Genomic DNA, 19,633 nt, shown 5'->3' on the forward strand with positions numbered 1-19,633 from the left:
TTGTTCGCAACCAATCAGAACTTTTCTTATGTCTTAATAAGTTTGTGAGTACAATATAAATATAGTTTGTCACATCTTGACGCTCGTTAATCTGAGTTTTAAACCTGAAATGTTGCCATAAACAAAAACTTATTTAATTACCAGCACACGTTGGTAAGACAAAGCCTGTCAAACTTGAGAGCTTAAAAGCCCGAAGCTTTTTAAAAGCTCTGTTAATTGATACTCTCAAATGACCATCTCATAGTGACTTTACAATTTTTTATAAATATTCAACGAAAGAGTTCTCCCCTTTTTAATTGTAGGTTTTTTATTGACCCTTAACACGTTCGCTGACAGTAAGCACTTTCTTTGATACGACAATACGGCAGTAAAATGTTCCATACAAAATAATACCCCGTGGACTGACGTACTTACAGAAAATAACATTTAAATTATGTCTTAGTACGACACTACGTTCGGAGACGTGAACGACCAACGACGTAGTGCTATGTGCATGCAATTTTTTCTACCTTAATACGACACTACGTCCCTAGACGTCAACGTCTACAGACGTAGTGCCTTGACGGACATATAACTATACAACTTAATACGACACTACGTCCCTAGACGTCAACGTCTACAGACGTAGTGCCTTGTCGGACATATAACTATACAACTTAATACGACACTACGTCCCTAGACGTCAACGTCTACAGACGTAGTGCCTTGACGGACATACAACTTTATATCTTAATACGACACTACGCCCCAAGACGTCAACGTCTACCGACGTAGTGTCGTATTCCATATATATTTGTCTGCTTAAATAGAACACTACGCCCAACGACGTCAACGTCCACCGACGTTGTTTTCTGTCGGATACATGTTTATATCCATGAATAAGATACAACGTCTATTAACGTAATATTTTGTTGGACATTATTCGTCGTTAGTATAGTTCTAACGGTTCTTAGACGTTTAAAGAAAAAGGAAATAAGTAAAAAACCAATTTCTAAAATAATTCTTTATTTTGAATTTCAGTATATTACTGAAAAAAAAACGTTTACGAAAGTAGTAAGTTATTATATTAATGAAATAAACTCGAAAATGAAATAATGACATGTTATCCATCTTTTACAGTTTTCTTGATATTGCAAAGGTAAAAAAATAAAAAAATTCAAACCCGAATAACAGTTTCATCATTCATTTACTTACTTAATAAAAACAAATAAAATCAACAAATTGAAGAGAAAAATGTTATGAAATAATTAAACTTTTGGCAAAATATGTAAACTTAACATAATGAGATCTTCTATCACTGATTGCTAACAATCATAATTAAAATAATTTAACTTTGAAAAAAAACATGTATTTTTTTACGTTTTATATTAGTACTTCTTATTTACTTAATTATTTATTCGATAAAATCAGTCGTAAAAAAATATATTAATTAGCTCGACAAGATTATGAACTGGAACTTTTATCCATTATTTATTTTTGATTTTTTTTGTGGCGAAATAAAAATATTAATAAGAGCTAAGAACACTACTGTGCTTGCTGTTCCAGGAGTTGGTGGTAGTCTTGGAAACATTCAGGACATAATGCGGGAAGTCCAGGGCAACCAATGCACCTGTAGCTAGTTTCGACTCTTTTCTTATTCTTGGAACACATTTTGCACATCAGAAACGAGTATTTTTTCTTAGAATTTTCGGGTGCAGGCTGGCGTCTTGGCCAATGTCCCCAAAATTTAGGCTCTTGACTGGGATCAACAATATTTTTTTGGAGGTTGTTGTGTAGTCTATTATTATTTTTGCTTATAGTCAACAGTAAATCTTTGCCCTTACAATTTTCTTTCAAGTCTATCAATTTTTTAATCAGCTGCTCCCGATACATAGATAACTCATATTTAGAATTATTCAATACATATTTTTTGTATAAATAAAACGAGTTCCATACCGCAGTGTCCAAGAGATGAAAAAGCACTTTCTTATACCATCTTATGGTTTTTCTCGGCGATGAATAATAGTTAATCATTTGATCAGACCTATCTACTCCGGACATGAACTTATTATATGTTGCTACCTCTATAGGCTTCTTAACAATTTTTCCATATCTGTTGGTAGTCTCTATCATACGGGGATGGTCTCTTGTGGTCAACATAGTAACCGGTCGTTTATCAACCCATTTACTAACATATACTTTATTTTTCCTAACCCAAACATGTTCGCCTTTTTTCAATTTTCTGTCAACTACTTCCTTCGGATTATCTTTCCTGTTTACTCGTAGTGTACCGTTAGTGTGTGTCTTTAAATCTAACAGTCGCTGGGAAAGATTAACTGAGTTGTAATAGTTATCCATGAAAAGATGGTGGCCTTTCAATAAATACGGTCCCATCAATTGCATTACTAACCGTTCAAGTTTTGTGCATTCTGAACCAGTCGACATATTGCTGTCGTCTTTTCCGCTATACATTATTACGTCCAAAACATAACCATCAGCGGTTGCTAGTACATAGAACTTTATTCCATATCTTGCCTTCTTAGATTTAATGTATTGCCGGAAATAAAGCCGACCTCGATATAATAATAACGATTCATCTAAACTAAGCTCTTTTTCAGGTTTGTAGACGTTTCTAAAATTCATAGTTAATATGTCAATAATTTTTTTTATCTTATCAGCACCTTTTGCGCCCAGCTCTGAACAACATAAGCATCGAAGTATCTGCTCATAACGTCGCGAAGACATTGTGTGTGGAAATATCGGATGAAAATACAGAGGGTCATCGTGAGTAAATAGTTTTTGTTGTTTAGGAATGCGAACATGACCATGTAGTAATGAAAGTCCAAGAAATTTTCTCATTTCTTCAAGGGTAACATGACGAAAAGACTGAGATCGACAATGACGAGTGGAAGGTCTGTTCAAATTGCACAAGGCTGTGCCATAATTATTAGTACACTGGACGAGATATTCCATCAACTCTTTTGGAAAAACATGGTCGAAGACCTGTTCAACACTAGTTAGAGAACTAACTTCAAATTGTATACCTTGTGAAGCGGAATCGAACTCAAAATCGGGAATTCCGTCAGTAGTATTTGACCACAACTGCTCTTCAGGTTCTGGAGATTTTCGTTGTACTGTAGAATCTATATTATCAGACTGAGAAAACAGAGATACGACAAGAGATGGTGAATTTTCTACTGAATCTGGTACACCATGTTCGTTAGGGTTATCGTCAGGTTCAGAATCTGAACTTAAATTCGTGATATGCGACTTACTCGAATCCGATGAAGCAACCGGGCCTCGGGACGTATGTTGCCTTCTAATTGAAAATATATCTTCTGAGGAACTAGAGGAAGCAAGCTGCTGCTGTGGCTCATAGTTCTCATCGGAGCCATAATCACCATCATTGTCTTCATATGGGTCCGGTTCAGCTTCCGAATTTGAAGATTCTTCGTCGAAGATATTTAGCGGACGTCGGTTGCGCTTGTTTCCTGACATCTAAAAATTATAAGTCATAGGTATTATAGTAAAATATACATATTACAGTGTAAGTAGAACATATACTGACTCTTATGTATTAGTATTATTACTATAGTATACGTTACACAAGGTACGGTATTCATTTAAAATAATAATCATATAAAAATAACGAGGTTGAAATATTTTACTTACGATTTACGCTCGATAAACGCGTGGTGCGCACAATGCGGCACTGACCGGACTGAATGTTCTAGAATACAAGCGTGCGTTGACGCCGCTCGACGTAGTACACATACGCGGGTCATTCACTTGTGTTTGTGTAAAGAGCGAGACAGCAATATAAAACTACCTTTAAACCCTGGTAATACGACAGTTAGAAATATGAGATTGCTTACAATGTGACAGTAGATATTGCTCTTCATAAGACTAGTATGGTAAATTGTCGTCGATTGACGTAGTGCGAATTTTCTAAACAAAAAGTAGACCGTCGTTCGACGTACTGTCACAATGCATAATTTAAATTTCCCGCCTTTCGACGTACTGTCAGCGAACGTGTTAACATAGGAATAAATTAAATTTATATGATAACGTTTTATACAGCGCTTTTGTTTTTATATCTCGGTTTTTGGTACATACGAGTAACACGTTTTGTATTACAATAATTCTTAGATAATATTTGTAAGATTTATTGTTTGATAGATCAAAATTAAAGTTTTAATGGATGGTTATGTGTTAAAAGCATTACAGAAATATAACAATCGAAACTATTATAGGGATATCAAAAATTAAGGTGCTTCAATAAAATTTAATGATTTAATGCTGAATTCTTACATGACGAATTAAGATGGATTGTGATTGTCAGCTTGTGTGATTTGCTTGGTACATCATGTGGAGTCTGTATAGCACGTCAGTGTCTTCCACTATGAGTGAATATTTGTAGATATCCATTGAATCGATTAGTTTTTAAAACATTTTCAAATAGTTTGGCTACTTGTGTTACTCAATAATATTTAAGGTATTTTGAAAAGAATATTCTATTATTTGCAATCAAATTAGAAAATTTTTTTTTACTACATTTTTATCATTTGGGCTGCATTGTCCAGTCTCCTACAATGTCTGATATGTTAAAGAGTCCAGTCTCCTGTAACGTCTCACAATGACTAGTGCCTTAAAAAGTCCAGCGTCATGAGGTTATTTTCCTAAAAATGTTCAGTACTTCAGAATGTCTTGTCCTAAACTTTTTGATACTGGTCATTATCAAAAAAGTCCATTTGCCAAAATGACAAATGTCTTAGTATAAATCGTTCCCGAGTTGATGAATTCCGTTCACGAGTTGACATGCCATCTAATGATTTTCTCTTCTTTCAGTACGACGAAAGCCTCCACGGCGGAGGCTATATGGAGGGAGGCGCGATGTACCACGAACACAGACTGACGCACCCCCACCTCCCTCCAGTCCACTACCCCCCGCCGGCGGCGCCTGCGCACGCGCTGCCCGGGGAGCCTCTCGTACACAAGCGGGACAAAGACGCAATATACGGGTGAGTCGGGTGGTAAAGTGTGATTTTTTACTATAGATGTTATGGGGTATTGGAGTAGACCTAACTTGTTTTAACGTCCGCTGCGTGACGCAGGTTTTGTCTCTCTCTTTCTCTTATCTGATCACTTTCTATGTCTCAACCTTAGTCATGAAGGCTCTTAGTTTTCATTTCTGCTTGTCTTCTTCACTTTACACTGTCTTTGGCGTCATTATTTGACAGACAATTGCCACGCGTTTCGCCTCCTTAGCTCCTCCAATCTGCTCGCATATTTTGACTTTACCTACACTGTGCTACTTATTTAGTAACACACCTTAAGTGTTTCCCTCTCATGCGTGCGGGTGGTGTGTGACTGCGACAGGTTGATACATACGCGTCACGCAGCGGTTTTCTCTATTTGGAATTAGAACGGCTGCTGTTCATAGATGTGCTCTGTTGCAGCTTTCATTGGGCTCTATATCATAAGACATAAAGCTCAAATTCACCTCGACTCTGTATGCTACCTCGGAGTTATTGCATGGATGATAGCTGTTGAAATCCCATGCATGTGTTTTATATAGGGGGCAACAATTTATGATGATTTGGAAGATTTAATAATAATATACTATATTTTTGGTATGTAGGTATTCAGGTAGGTATACATTAGCTCCATAATGAAATTAATTAAAATAAAATGAAGCCAATACAGGATAGATAACTAGTACTTCACGTTCTGTTTTACGCAAAAAGTATCCAAATGTTTGATTATCTATATATTTTCTATGTGCGTCATTGTTCTATGTTATCTCTGATTTTGTTTGTTTTTAAGCTTTATTGCAGCCATTATCTCCAATATTGATTGGAGGTTACGGTCATTTTAGATAGCAGATATTCATAAACAATAGACCAATACTCAACTTACAAATACAATTCTTAGTCACCCTATCTCTGGCATGAAAACCCCTTTATTGTTCAAGATTGTAGATAGATACGTCCAAAGCGCAACGTTTAGCACTTAAGCTACCATTTACCGCGATCTCAGAGTTATCAGATGAAAACTTGTCAAGAAACTTCAAGGAGCTTGTGGTGCGAGTGCAAGCGTCTTTCATGTGTAACGGAGCGGGTGATGTGTCTTTGTATTTGTGATCTATGGTTGACAATGTATTTTCTGGCCAGCCAGCTACAATGTCGTTAGGGTAAAATTAAAAGAGAAAAGTTTGCCAACATGGTATGTCAGGTCAGTTCTTATTTTAATTGTGTATTTAAAGGAGCGCAATATTTTTAAATCTCGAACAACTTTTGTTGATTTTCGTTTAAATTCGGAACAGAAAATTAAACGATCCTTTTTTTGTATAAGTTTTCAATCATGCAATAACTCACTTTCCTTGTTTGTTTTCCTTCAATTACTTCCTGTGTTTTTTCTCTATACAAATAATAATGCCTGATATAAATTTGTGGTAATTTGTATTTATAATTGCGCGCCCGAAGCAATGGCTGACTTTTAATTTTCATTGGAACCTCTCGAGCGTAACAATTAATGTTTCGTTTTACATTTTTATTTACACGTGAATGGATATATATATTTCGCTTTTTTGTCAATATAGGTTTTCTCCTAGTTTTATCATATCCGAGATATTGATTTAAAAATATTTGTTAACCATCATATCAATTTATGGCTGCTTGATCATGGAAAGGCTAGTAAGTTACAATTACATTGCAAAAATAAATATTAGGTATTAATCAAAATAAATTTGACAGAAATAATTACTTACGGTTGTCAACTTCTTTCTTATCGAGTTCGTTATTGCTATCACTAGTGTCAGATTTGACAATTTATTGTGGTAAGTACATAATTATGTAAAGTCTATCGACAATAAATAATAGTAGGAATAGTGACACAATAAATATATAAAGTACGATATTTCATTAAGTACGGTGTGGAAATTATGTAATATTTTAGTGAACCGCCGTCGATGGAACCACAATCCTTTGGCATTATAATGATGAATATCTACGTCACGTTTGAGGTCATTTGACGGGGATGTCAAAAAGTATGAATAGCAGAGGTGACATTATCGTAGCGCGCTAATATCACTTTCAATGTCTTTGTTAATCTGGTACCTACATATGGAATAAATTAAAAATAGTCGTACGAAAGTTTTTAACTAGGTAATTCATTATCAATAATAATCGTACAAGTACACTACTTTTCAATCACAAAGCAATACGTCGATCACATTTGATTTGAAATGTGTCTTTTGTTTCAATTATTTTGACATGTAGTAAACGCATTGTTATTTTTTTTTAAATTAAATTTTGCTGCCTTCCTTTTTGACTGATGCTATACTAAACTATAGTATACACATTTTTAATAAGCTTATTTTATTATAGAAAATTAAATTGACTTTTTAATCCAAGTACTTACCAGTCTATCTTCCTGAAAGGATTTTCCTTAAGAAATATTATCAAAATGTGTCGATATAGTCTACCAAAAAATCTATTCAGTGGAAAAATACAAAAATTCATACAAAAATGAGGCCTTTATTCATACAGAATCATCTGTTTTTACAAATACAATATATTACAATATTTGCTACTGTGTCCACGCGCTACGGTCGACAGTAGTGACAAGTGCCAAAATTCATTGCAAATTCGCATCTATTCCCTTGACATAAAGGTCTATCCTCACTTGACTGGCTAGACTGACTGTACCTGCACCATAATGATGGTATCTCCATCACGTCCAAGATCATCTGATGCGGAGGTCGCTTCATGACGCGAACTTTCACGGTGTATTTTGTTTTTATTGTTTATTGTATTATATTATGCTATTGGTGTGATGACCAGGCGACCTGGGTTCAATACGGCATAACATATTGATAAATCCATATCAATACTAATATTATTAATGCCAAAGTCTGTCTGTCACGGCTAAACCGCCTTTGCGATTTTGATGACATTTTGAATGAATAAATAAATATATTAGGACGAATTACACAGATTGCGCTAGCCCCAAAGTAAGTTCTAGACTTGTGTTATGGGATACTAACTCAACGATACTATATTTTATAACATATACATATATAGATAAACATCCAAGAACCGGGCCAATCAGAAAAAGATCATTTTCCATCATGACCCGACCGGGGATCGAACCCGGGACCTCTCGGTTCAGAGGCAAGCACTTTACCACTGCGCAACCGAGATCGTCAAATAGAATGGATATAGTCAATGACCCGAGGTCAATAACGGGTGGCGGGCGAAGCTGCGGACAACGCTAACTAAAATATATGATGTGTGACGTCAAAGTATCTTGTGTGACTATAACTTTTACTAATTAGTCTGTCTGTCTGACGACAACCCTACTTGTAAAAGTCTAACGGAACATCAAGCTCAGAACTTCATTAGAAATTTGTCACTATATTAGCCTTAAAGATTTAAACAGGGTTCACGCCCGGTTGACTGTCATCTAATTCAGTGTACCTTCCTTCTTTTCGATTGTGTCAATCGCCAACACTGGTGTCAGATTTCATACAGGTCGTCTAAACGCATGTCATCACGACTACCTACCGCGTTATCAACAAAATAAACATCAACAACAATCATTGTATTAACTAATCCTAAATTGGAAAATTCCAGGCATCCCTTGTTCCCACTCCTGGCGCTGATCTTTGAGAAGTGCGAACTGGCCACGTGCACGCCCCGGGACCCGGGGGTCGCGGGGGGAGACGTCTGCTCGTCAGAGTCCTTCAACGAGGACATTGCGGTCTTCAGTAAACAGGTAAACACCAGTCATAAAATCTTTACTTTTTATAAACTTTCGCGCCGCGACCACGGCGGCTGGAAGGTCGTTGGAACGTCAGCAACATTAAGCAACATTAATTAAAAGTTCGTGTGCTAAGGTTCAGTTCATATATATGTAATTAAAAGTCTACTTCTTATTGAGTAGACTCGGGTAACTAGATAGTGCGACAGTGACGATAAACAGTCCTCTCTGTTACACTTATCGAGAATATGATGCTTAGTTCTTAGTTTATTCGTCATAATAGCGTGACAGTGGAGAAAACATTCTTGTCACACTAGTGCGACAGACAGTCGAAAAATCGACGTCAGTCATTTTAATAACTTCTATGCCACCTCTTGCCAATCAGTACTTCTGTGGGCTGTCAGATTAAAAATTTTAATATCATTAATTGAATGTAACAGTTGCGATTAAAATAGTTGCCCCTAAAAGACCAGATATTTAACTCGAGTCCAAATGCCGATATTTCCTTTTACGACGAAAAAATACCGATCGTGCCACATACATGCCTTTATAAATCAAATCACCGCATTGCAACCTTTTTGCCGGCTGTAATTAAAACCAGTAATTAACATTTTCCAATTGAGACATTACTGCGAATAAAAAATCTAAAACGGAAAAATCGAGTATATAAAACACATTTTTCCAATTTCATACGCAAACGAATTAAAAATTATACGGAGATGCCGGATGGAATAACTTGGTACGCGCGCACCTGCCGCCCCATGCCGTCAGAATTTAAAAAGTTAAAAAAAAAAAGAAAAAAGCGCGCGCACTCATTCTGATATTAAAATGTCGCAGCATGGCGGACCGTTGTCGTAAATCAGACGTAAGCAATTTCTTTAATAACTATAAACCGTAATTAGCAATCTACGTCAAATCGATTGTGCTTTATCGATTACTTCGAGAATTGCCATTTGCTATGCATTAAGTTCGATAATCGAAATTGATTTTTGAGTAAAATTGGTAGCGACTTAAATCGATTCGAAATGCGTTTATTAATTTTCATAGCGTTACGATAACACGGGGAATTGTCTACGCACGAATTAATTTAACGACTGTTATGATAACATAATTGCAATAATAAAAATGAAAGCTGTAACTGCCAATTTAAAAGTAAGTTTCTCAGGTAGTAAAAAAGGATAGTGATTTATGTGAAACAGAATTCGAATAACAATACTCTGTTTCAAAATATAATCCTATGTCCGGTGGAGCAAAAAATGTCCCTTTAAAACTAAGGCGATGTTTCTTGGAAGGTCAAAGTCCTGTCTCCGATAAAGAAAAAAAAAACATTGACAGAAAAAGTTGCCAGTTCCATATAGAAAGTAGATTTAATACACTTAACCAATATTCATTACGCGGTCCACGTAATAACATGACAAGGGAAATCAGCATGGTAACACCTATTATTTGAACGACAAAAAAGCCCTCATAAATGGAGTCATTTTATAACAATTCGGTTGTAAAACAGGTAATCTGGATACAAACCAACAATCAAGGGCCTCGTAATTTATATTACAAATTTGTAATACCGCAACTTCTTTGTGGGTTCTTTTTTCTTTTTTTATTTAACACAATAGGCATAATAGCCGTTTACATTGCGCTGACAGTGATGTGCAATTTTTTAAAAAAAGAACATCTTCAGCTGTCAAAAAATAAAACATGCGGAAGTGACTTTGTAAGAGCGTGCGTGCATATTAAATTTCACTTTTAAAGTTACAATAACATTATTGATATGTTATCAGTCAAAGACTTCATCTTATAGTCATTATTGAAATTAAATTGTATTTATAGTTGCGTTATAGCAAGAAGACGTGACCAACTGACCTGACTGGGACCTGTCTTAGATAACTTTGAATAGATAATTTTAGAGTCATGGAACTGACCATCTCTATAAATTATTGTGTAGGAGTATTTAAATATATAAATTTATACAATTTGCAATTTTAATTCTACAGTAAATATGAAATTTATCTTTTAGAAACTTAATGATAATATTAAATCAGAAAATGTAATACCGCGAAGTGACAGTTACAAATAGACTGCATTTTTCCAAATCTGTGTGTTGACAGGTGGGTAACCGATAGTGCTATAAAACTTATCGCATTCATATTACATGCTAAAATGTCACATTTATCATCTGTTCGGCATTATAGACACGTAACGCGCACGAAGGCTAATCGGTTTGTTTTAATTACTCCAATAAAACGTTTATCGGTAGCGGTGGCACGTGAAATCGCCGCAAAAAGAGATAAAAATTAGCCCCTCCCGCTCTAACACTGTTAATAAGTGACGTCCATAATTCATCGGCACACGAAATAAATCATAAACGGTAAAGTGTTTATTTTCGAAGTACTTAATATGTTATAAATTTATTTAAGTGGCATGCGTACGATTGTGGAACGGGTGATTGATATAGTGCTTGCTCTCAGTGGCCGAGTGATCGGTTTAGTTGTGATACTGTCATCCTTTACTGTCATCGATACAAGAGGCGCTTCACTAGTGATGCGAACGACTCGAGTGCGTTGACATTTCAACGATTTTAATTTGCAATATTAACATTGACTATCTTTAATGTTTTTAAGAGTAAATATTATTCCAATCAGGAAGGCGTGGTGTTTTTAGAACAAATATATGGTATGTGGCCAGTAATATAATTTCATAGAAGGTAAGAGCCGAAAATAGTAATGATAACATCTGTGTTGTTATAGAAGCATGGAGCGCTGGCCACTTACTGATGACTCGCCTGTTTGTCCGGGGTTCAGTGGGAAGTGCATTCCAATAGCCCTTGATGATAGCGATAATATTAAAAATAAATAAACAAGATAAGAATTCTAAACAAAAATAAACCAGAAAAATAAATTGAAAAGTTAAATATATTTCAGTTGATTGGTCAACAATGGCTTACAATTTATAAAAGACGAGAATTAAATACATTATATTTATATTGTCTTATTATATCTTAATAATATTGATAAATTTGCTGTCATATTGTAAAAACAGCCTGGTGTGAATAAAAACAGTCATATTTAATGGAACGAAGCGTAATGGGCAGTGTTGCCCGTGTTAATGAGAGAGAGGAAAGCAATTCCGAGAATTTTAATTGAAATCCGGAGAAATTTTATAGTATTGATGCGACTATAACGAATTTTATCAGTATAGTGAAAACAGGTCCTACAAATTCGATTATTATATTTGTACAGCGTTCAACATCATATGTAATAAGAAATACCGCATCCATAATGTTCATTCCAATGTTATTTATTATCGAAACAACATCACGTTTTGCCTATAGAAGGAGATATAATTATCAATTACTTTTGGTATTCAAGCAAATATATTTTGCTTTATTACATTAAATTGCTTCATCTCGTTTTAACCTGTTTCGCGTTTCGTTTCCATGTTCGAGGCAATTGTGCGCGGGAGTGGATCCGTTGCCACTGCAGGCGAGCATTAACTCTACATAGTTAAGTCAGTTCACACAAAATAAATTCTCACAGTCATTAAACCTACTTACAGCGATTAATGACTATCAAATAACTAATTATTTCACTTTGTCTTTTAAACATTTTTTTCACAAAGTTCTTTGCCATTATCTTTTTATCTTAATTTCCAACTTGGTCACAAACCATTTTATACTGTAAAATACTTTTATCTCTGTTTGCTCATTACTGCACTGATTCTCACAAAGACCACAATACTAGAATTTCTACCTAATCTGCAATCGTTAAAAAGTTTATGGCAGTATCATTGTAGAATAATCAATGTGGATGTTTTAATGTGAGATTAGAACGCGATAAATATGACTGAGTGATATTTACTGTACGTTTTCCTAACATTTAATCACCAGTCATAATTACACGGAGCAAGTAGCGCCGGATAAAAAACATAGTCTCAATGGATGAACGCACGCACGGTGCAGCTTCTAGTTGATCTATTTGTAGATATCTCGTGATTTACATCGTTTATTAGTCGATTTATATACTCGTTGCTCATCTGTTGTCAGCCAAGAAGTAGTGCATATTGATTTAGCTCCCTTGCAATCGCCAACACTAGCGGCACATCGCGCTGAAAGAAAAAATGTCATGACATTTTCAACGTCATAGATGCATTGTGTATTTGTTTACATCTGTCCACGTTTCGTTTAACGCTACGATTGTCAATTGTCACGGGATTTGGATGCGCAATTTAACTTCTTTGTCAATGATCCAATTCAGCGTTTCGCGCCGAAATAAAATAAATAATGGCGGATCGATCTGCGGACGTTTCGCGCAGCTGCGTCTGCGCACTGCACAATATTCATTAGCCGCGCGCGCTAGAGTGGAACCGCGATACGATACGTTTTTTGTATCTCGCTCGCACGCAGCACTTGCATTTTTTTTCGACGATGCATCGGCGATTTCGTTTTATCGTCCCCATCGAGTGGTTTTTGCCGTTTGGAATTCCTTACGCATCTTGTTTCGGGTTCGTTTGTGGATGAAATTGTATCGAAAATACTTTCAATTTCTCAACGAATTTACGTGGGAAACGAGAGAAAAATAACTGAAAGGCTAAAAGAGATTAAACTAAACAAAAGGGAAGTTAAAAATACGACAGTAATTTCGTTTGCCAGCGAAGAAATGGACGAAATGGAAGTGGAATCTCTTTTTGCCGATATATTTCTTTTGTAACAACACGATAACAGTACAAATGTGAGTTCTTTAAAAGGAGATGGCCATTAAAAATGCAATGAACTTCGTATGCGGCCTTCATTGCTGCAGCTAATGAAATCTCGGCATGATAACTGACATAATTGATTGGTTATTCAGCTGTCACAGACGTACACACTATCAGCTGGTTTTAATCGATCGGGTAATCTTACGTTTTAAAAATGAAGACGAATGCCTTTTACTAATTGCAATTGAAGTTCGTATAATTAATCTATTTGATCTAGAAGCGAATATGAGTGGTAATTATATCATTAATGATAGAATTGTAAATGTACGGTCAATTGCAGATTAACTTAAAATTCATTGCAAATTCGTCAATATTGCCTTAGCATAGCGGTTAGGTTAACGTGACTTGTAGGTGACTGTACTAAAGTTTGCTTAACCTTTGCGTAGTGATTGAGGCCCAGTTGCTTGCACCATGCGATAGCGTGCGCCACTCAATTAAATGGCTGACACGGCGCGTCGTCCTGACTCGCGTCGCGTTTTTTCTCGCTTAGAACCGCATTAATATGCCGATGAACTAAACATTTATTCTTTCATCGCATTCCTGCAACGACTTCACATAACCAGCTCTTCGTTGACATCAAAGTTAATTTTACTTGAAAAAAAAAAACAATAAAAAATATATAAACTGTACGACAATACAAGGTCAGCGCGTGTGAAATCAATAGATTCAAACTTGGAACAGTTACAAATTAAATCTAATCTAACTTTGAAACAAAGTTAGAATTCCGAATTTAAAATTAAGTAACGTTCCGTTATACAACAAACAAAATACTGGCTAGGTATATTCGTACATATATTCGTGATAAAATGTCTGTTTTCTTGTAAACTCTTCGACGTTCCGTTTTTGGTCGGCTCGCTCGGCGCGCCGCAGACTTGCGACAAAAAGCGGCGGCACCGCTGCCGATCGTGGTATGGCGATTTTTTGCACGTCAGATGCGTCAGAAGTCGCGATAAAAATGGACGCCAAATGAGTATTAATTCGCACCGGTTAATAATGACATAAATACACTAGGTGCGCGCTTTTGTGGTACAGGGTGTCCTGAATATGAGTAATTGGAATTTAATTTTCACCATAAAAAAATATTGATTGATGATGGTAACACTCATATGTAAATCAGTACTAGAATAGCGGTATTCAGTAACTGTTAGTGCGACAGGCATTTTCGTATTACGATGGCATAAGCTAGTGTACAGCTATCGAAACATACTTAGTACATTATGACTGATAAATTTCTTTGCAGTCAGTTATTATGTAATTAACCTTCAAGCAAGATGCATGCAATTATGTAAGATTTACTGCCATGCCGACTCTTTATTGGTTTATTAATAGTCAAATGATTTGTCGGTAAATCACCTTTGAATTTTTATATTTCAACTGAAAATTTAATTGTAGGTACACTTACATATTTATTTATATATAGATAGATAGATAGATAGATAAACTCTTTATTGCGCCGTTCACATAAAGGAGTTATAAGTTACAACAAGATATTCAAACATAATGAGTGCAAAGGCGGATTTATCGCTAATGCAATTACTTCCAGCCAAACTTTGGATAGAAAGAGAAACAGTCAATGAAAATCGAAACTAGACGGACTGTCACTGTCAGTTTTGATGCTCAGTAATGTCGTAGATTTTCGGGAGCCGATCCTGGCCGCCCCACCAGGGTTATCCTTATAAAGCATTGTCATTGTAACTGTAGAGATGTAAAATGTTTCAAATCTGTAGGACAAGCGGTATAGTATCCATTAGTGGGTAATTATACGTTAAATTAATCTTTTGTACATATTTTTTTAATTATATGTATTTTTGTAATACAGTTTTTAAATAAATGAATAAATTAGGTAAAATGTAGCTTGAAAGATATGATTATACGAAGTCATACTGACGCATGAGACAAGCTAAATAAAATCATGTGAAAACATAAATACAATACACATTTGCTTAAAACTAAGATGGCACATTCCGATGCACGGTAAATCTTTGATGAGATTATGTTTACATTGAAATAGAAAAAAAAATGTGTGACTAAAATAAATTAATAAAAACAGAACACCCTGTATATGAATAAGCGCAGCAATTATTGATGGTCGCGGGCGAATTCCGCGCAACACTTCGCGTCGCTCTCCCGATTTCGCTCGATCCCATGCAAGTATGCCCGACTGTCCGGTGCGCTTCATTTTTTAAATTTAAAGCGGTCACAAAGATGCGGCCAGTGTGTATTCGATGCGTTTAATAAGTACTGATGGCCAGTATTTTTGAAATTTGTCGAATTCTTATTTCAAAAAATAATTGATATTAATGTAATTCAGTTCCAAGGACGTTGTTATTTTCCTTTATTTTGTTGTTATACTTACATATTAGATAAAATAAAGTCCTCTACCGCGTATGTCTGTCTGCATCTCTGTCTGTTCGCGATAAACTCAAAAACTTATGCACGGATTTTCATAGGATTTTCACCAATTGATAGAGTGATTCCTGAGGAAGGAATTTATATGTTTTTACCCGAGCGAAGCCGGGACTAATATATGTATATGGTCAAAATGGTCAACAACCTACGGAATAAGCAATGTAATCGTCATACTACCTCATCCTCGTAAGTATCATTAACTGTTGCATACGTACGATGCATGTCTTTAGATATGTGTTTTGCACAACACATAAATACACTTCGATTGGCATAAATTTGTATATTATTGACATTTTGTCAAGTGAGTTGACATTGAAATAAATACGATATATAATAGAAGAACATAGAAATAGGAATGTACAAGATAATTTCTAAAAAAAAATATGCGGTAGAAAGAAAATAAATATAAAATCATAGTCAAAAAAGTATCAATTTACAAAACAAATTAGCCACCGTATCACAAATTTCAGCTAAAATCATTAAACCAAGCCATCGATCGTTTCACTGTACAAGTATAAATTCCCAATATAATAATAAAGAAAAAAAAACCACACTCATTATGTATTTGACAGGAGGGCTGTAGCGAGGACCAATATAATTAGACCTTCTTGTCCTCTCATGTATTCGAAAATTCGTATAAAGTATTCATAATTGGAACATCGAAAGAGGTCTTCGTAAATTGGTTTTATGTCTTAACGGCCAGTATTTTTTGAGCTCTTGAAGTTACTGTTTACTGTTGTGTGAGAGTTCAATGGAATTTGGGTGTAAATAAGGGTAGGTTAGGGGTAGGGGGCGAGGGAGGTGACCAGTCAGAAGCAGCTGACGTGGATTAGGGAGTTTTTACCTACAAGGTTAGATGTATAGTTGTAGGAAACACCTATTTTGTAATTGATATGTAGGCTTCGACGAGTAGAGTATTGAGGCAAGTAACCATTTTTAATTTAATACCTAGGCGAGTTGACAAATTTCTGTTTTGATGACTATTCGAAGGTTGTTACGAAGTTCTCTGGCCTTTATTTTGGTGCAATTAATTCAAAAGCCACTTCCACTTTAAAAAATGTTAGCATTTAACAAGAAATCGTACTTTTGATATCGAAATTAGCTTTCCATTCAGCCTGTTATAATTCCTGTGAAAAGTATCAAACTTTCCTTATCAAATATTCGTTCCGATATGTAGGGTAGATCCGTATAATAACATTTACAAAATCTATCTATTCATAACATAACATTAAAAATGTGTTTTGACGGCCTCACCCCCTATTAGGACCATAAAAAATTAATCCAAACTATGAATATAACCGTGTCTTAATCCTGCATGTGAAATAGCGGACAAAAGATTATTTTTACTAATATGGATGCGTTCTTCAAGCAGTAACAAGGATTAAAAACCATCTGCCGTGTTATGAATAACGTTATCGCAAAAAAACGAATTTCGAATGTCGAATGTTCTATTTTTGAAATTTCAAAATACCGTAACGCGCTCGGGGATTACGTTTCTTTTTTCAAAGTTTTAAGCGTTCCTTGTTTTTAGAGAAAGAACAAATAGTCGTTATGAGAATCGCCTCACCAATTTCAATCAACCGAATTTGAGTACCTATACATAAATATATACAAAATTACGAAAATATACAAAAATAAATAAATAGTTGTTTCGTTGTTTCGCTCTGACATGCTCACATATTAATATCTCAACGTGAAAATGGGTAATTAAAACTTACCGAATGAAACATTTTTGCAAACTATTTTTGGAAATAAACAAAACTTATCACTGAAAAATATTATGGCTAATATGTACAATATATACCTACTACTACTACCTATGTATTAGTGAAATTATTTTAGTATATATATTAGTGAAAGTAATTTATTTAGTATATATATTATTAAAAGAATAATAAAAAAAGATACATTAAATAATAATGATAATATCCATGTGAATCTGACCAATGATGTAAAATACCGTACTAGAATTCAATTATACAATCAACATTTCAACCCTTAGTGGGGCGGTTAGAACCCCTGCCTCTGAATATTTCATCACATCAATTTCCGATCAAACATTTTGCCCCGTAATTTCTAGACTAGATAATTTGCTAGAAAATTCCCTTTTTTAATATACCTACCTAGTGTAATGTCTTGTGGTCGTTTTTTTTATAGAGCACGCGTAGAAACTTTGCTGCTTCAGTTTATATTTATTTAAATAAAATAAAAGATTAATTGCTTGTGTTATTATAATATACTTATGAAATAATAGTATAGTACGTATTTCCTCGACGACCTCGGTGGCGCAGTGGTAAAGTGCTTGCCCCTGAGCCGAGAGGTCCCGGGTTCGATCCCCTTTTGGGTCAAGATGGAAAATGATCTTTTTCTGATTGGCCCGGGTCTTGGATGTTTATCTATTTGTTATAAAATATGCTAATCGTTGAGTTAGTATCCCATAACACAAGTCTCGAACTTACTTTGGGGCTAGTTCAATCTGTGTGATTTTTCCTAATATATTTATATATTTATTTACTTAATAGGCAGCAATCACATCATGTTTGTGAACACATATTTATTTAAAGAAATAAGTACTTCTCATTTTTAAATGCTATGTTTCTAAAATATGAAAAGAAGAAGAACCTGGTTTCTGTCTGCTTCGAATTATATAATCGTTTTATTTTGTCAAATAAGGGCATAGTCTAGGTATCCAAACAAAACAAAATATAGGTTTCCGCAATTAGCACGCGCTCTATACAGAAGACACTCTATGATATGTCTGTGTTAAGTTGTTATTACTATTTCACGGCAGCCATTTTGTTTCATTAGAAATTCATTGCACGATTCGCCCTTTGCTGGCGACTTGTTTCATTAAAAATTGCTTAGTGGATGAAAAAGTTTTTCTTGCGTCTTTTCTGCTGTAATAATATCTAATAATAGGGTATTGTTAGTCTATCAGTATTAATACGCCTTGTATTTAGGCACATGGAATTATAGTCACGACTATATTTTTTAATTTATATATAAGATTTCTTAACAAAAAAATCATTTTTGGCACAAGTTTTTGATGTTGTTGAATTCAACTCGTGTCACAAAAATCATGTACGTGCATTAAACTGTTGAGGAGTTCCCTCGTTGGGAGCAAATCCTGGGTGATCCATCAGGTCAAATAATGCATTGTCATGGAAGCTGAAGCGAATCGAAAGGTTTTTCAACTCTTTCAGAATTAGGTGAAATTTAATTTGTAAGATTGAATTTGTCGATTGAGTCGGATGCTTGTCACCATTTCAAAAAAAAAAAGAAAAACTGGTTTATTTGTTAGACAAAAAATAAAAATAAAAACCCGCGACTTCCAATATTCATTACGCTACCAATTTTGAACGGCTGAACCGATATCGATCAAACATATCTAAGAACCACCGAATAAAAATTAGCTTTCAAATAACTATAAAACCGCATCCAAATCGTTTCACCCGTTGATGAGCTACGGTGCACATACACTTAGTGGTCAAACTTGTAACACCCTCTATTAGCGTCGGGGGTTATAAAAACATTACTCTCCATTTTCTGCAGTAGTGAAATAACGCATACGAAAAGTGCAACTGAAAGCATATCACACATCCAACAAAGAAAGCTTCGGAGGGTCGATTCGACCCGCAGTTACCGCGTTATTTGTATGAGATCAATCAAAATTATGCCCTTAATACGCCCAACCCTTCATTGGACCCTACAGAACCCGTAAATGTTAAGG

General features: G+C 35.1%; 2 protein-coding genes across 9 annotated transcripts in view; one reads left to right on the forward strand and one right to left on the reverse strand.

Moving 5' to 3' along the window:
* Window positions 1-19,633, forward strand: part of hth (homothorax) — a 282,966-nt gene that overhangs the window by 18,672 nt on the left and 244,661 nt on the right. For all 8 annotated transcript variants that reach the window (XM_053757907.2, XM_053757911.2, XM_053757910.2 and 5 more), the window contains exons 2-3: window positions 4,828-5,000; window positions 8,616-8,757. In XM_053757907.2, the coding sequence (XP_053613882.1) occupies window positions 4,828-5,000; window positions 8,616-8,757 (315 nt within the window). The remainder of the gene's footprint in view (window positions 1-4,827; window positions 5,001-8,615; window positions 8,758-19,633) is intronic.
* LOC128677219 (piggyBac transposable element-derived protein 4-like) lies at window positions 989-4,026 on the reverse strand. The gene is made up of 2 exons (XM_053757906.1): window positions 3,652-4,026; window positions 989-3,477 (listed from the first exon to the last, which is right to left on the reverse strand). Exon 2 carries the CDS (start codon window positions 3,475-3,477, stop codon window positions 1,525-1,527), a length of 1,953 nt encoding a protein of 650 aa, XP_053613881.1. The 5' UTR covers window positions 3,652-4,026; the 3' UTR covers window positions 989-1,524.

The sequence above is a fragment of the Plodia interpunctella genome, chromosome 17 (genome assembly GCF_027563975.2).
Source record: "Plodia interpunctella isolate USDA-ARS_2022_Savannah chromosome 17, ilPloInte3.2, whole genome shotgun sequence".
Classification (NCBI taxonomy): domain Eukaryota; kingdom Metazoa; phylum Arthropoda; class Insecta; order Lepidoptera; family Pyralidae; genus Plodia; species Plodia interpunctella.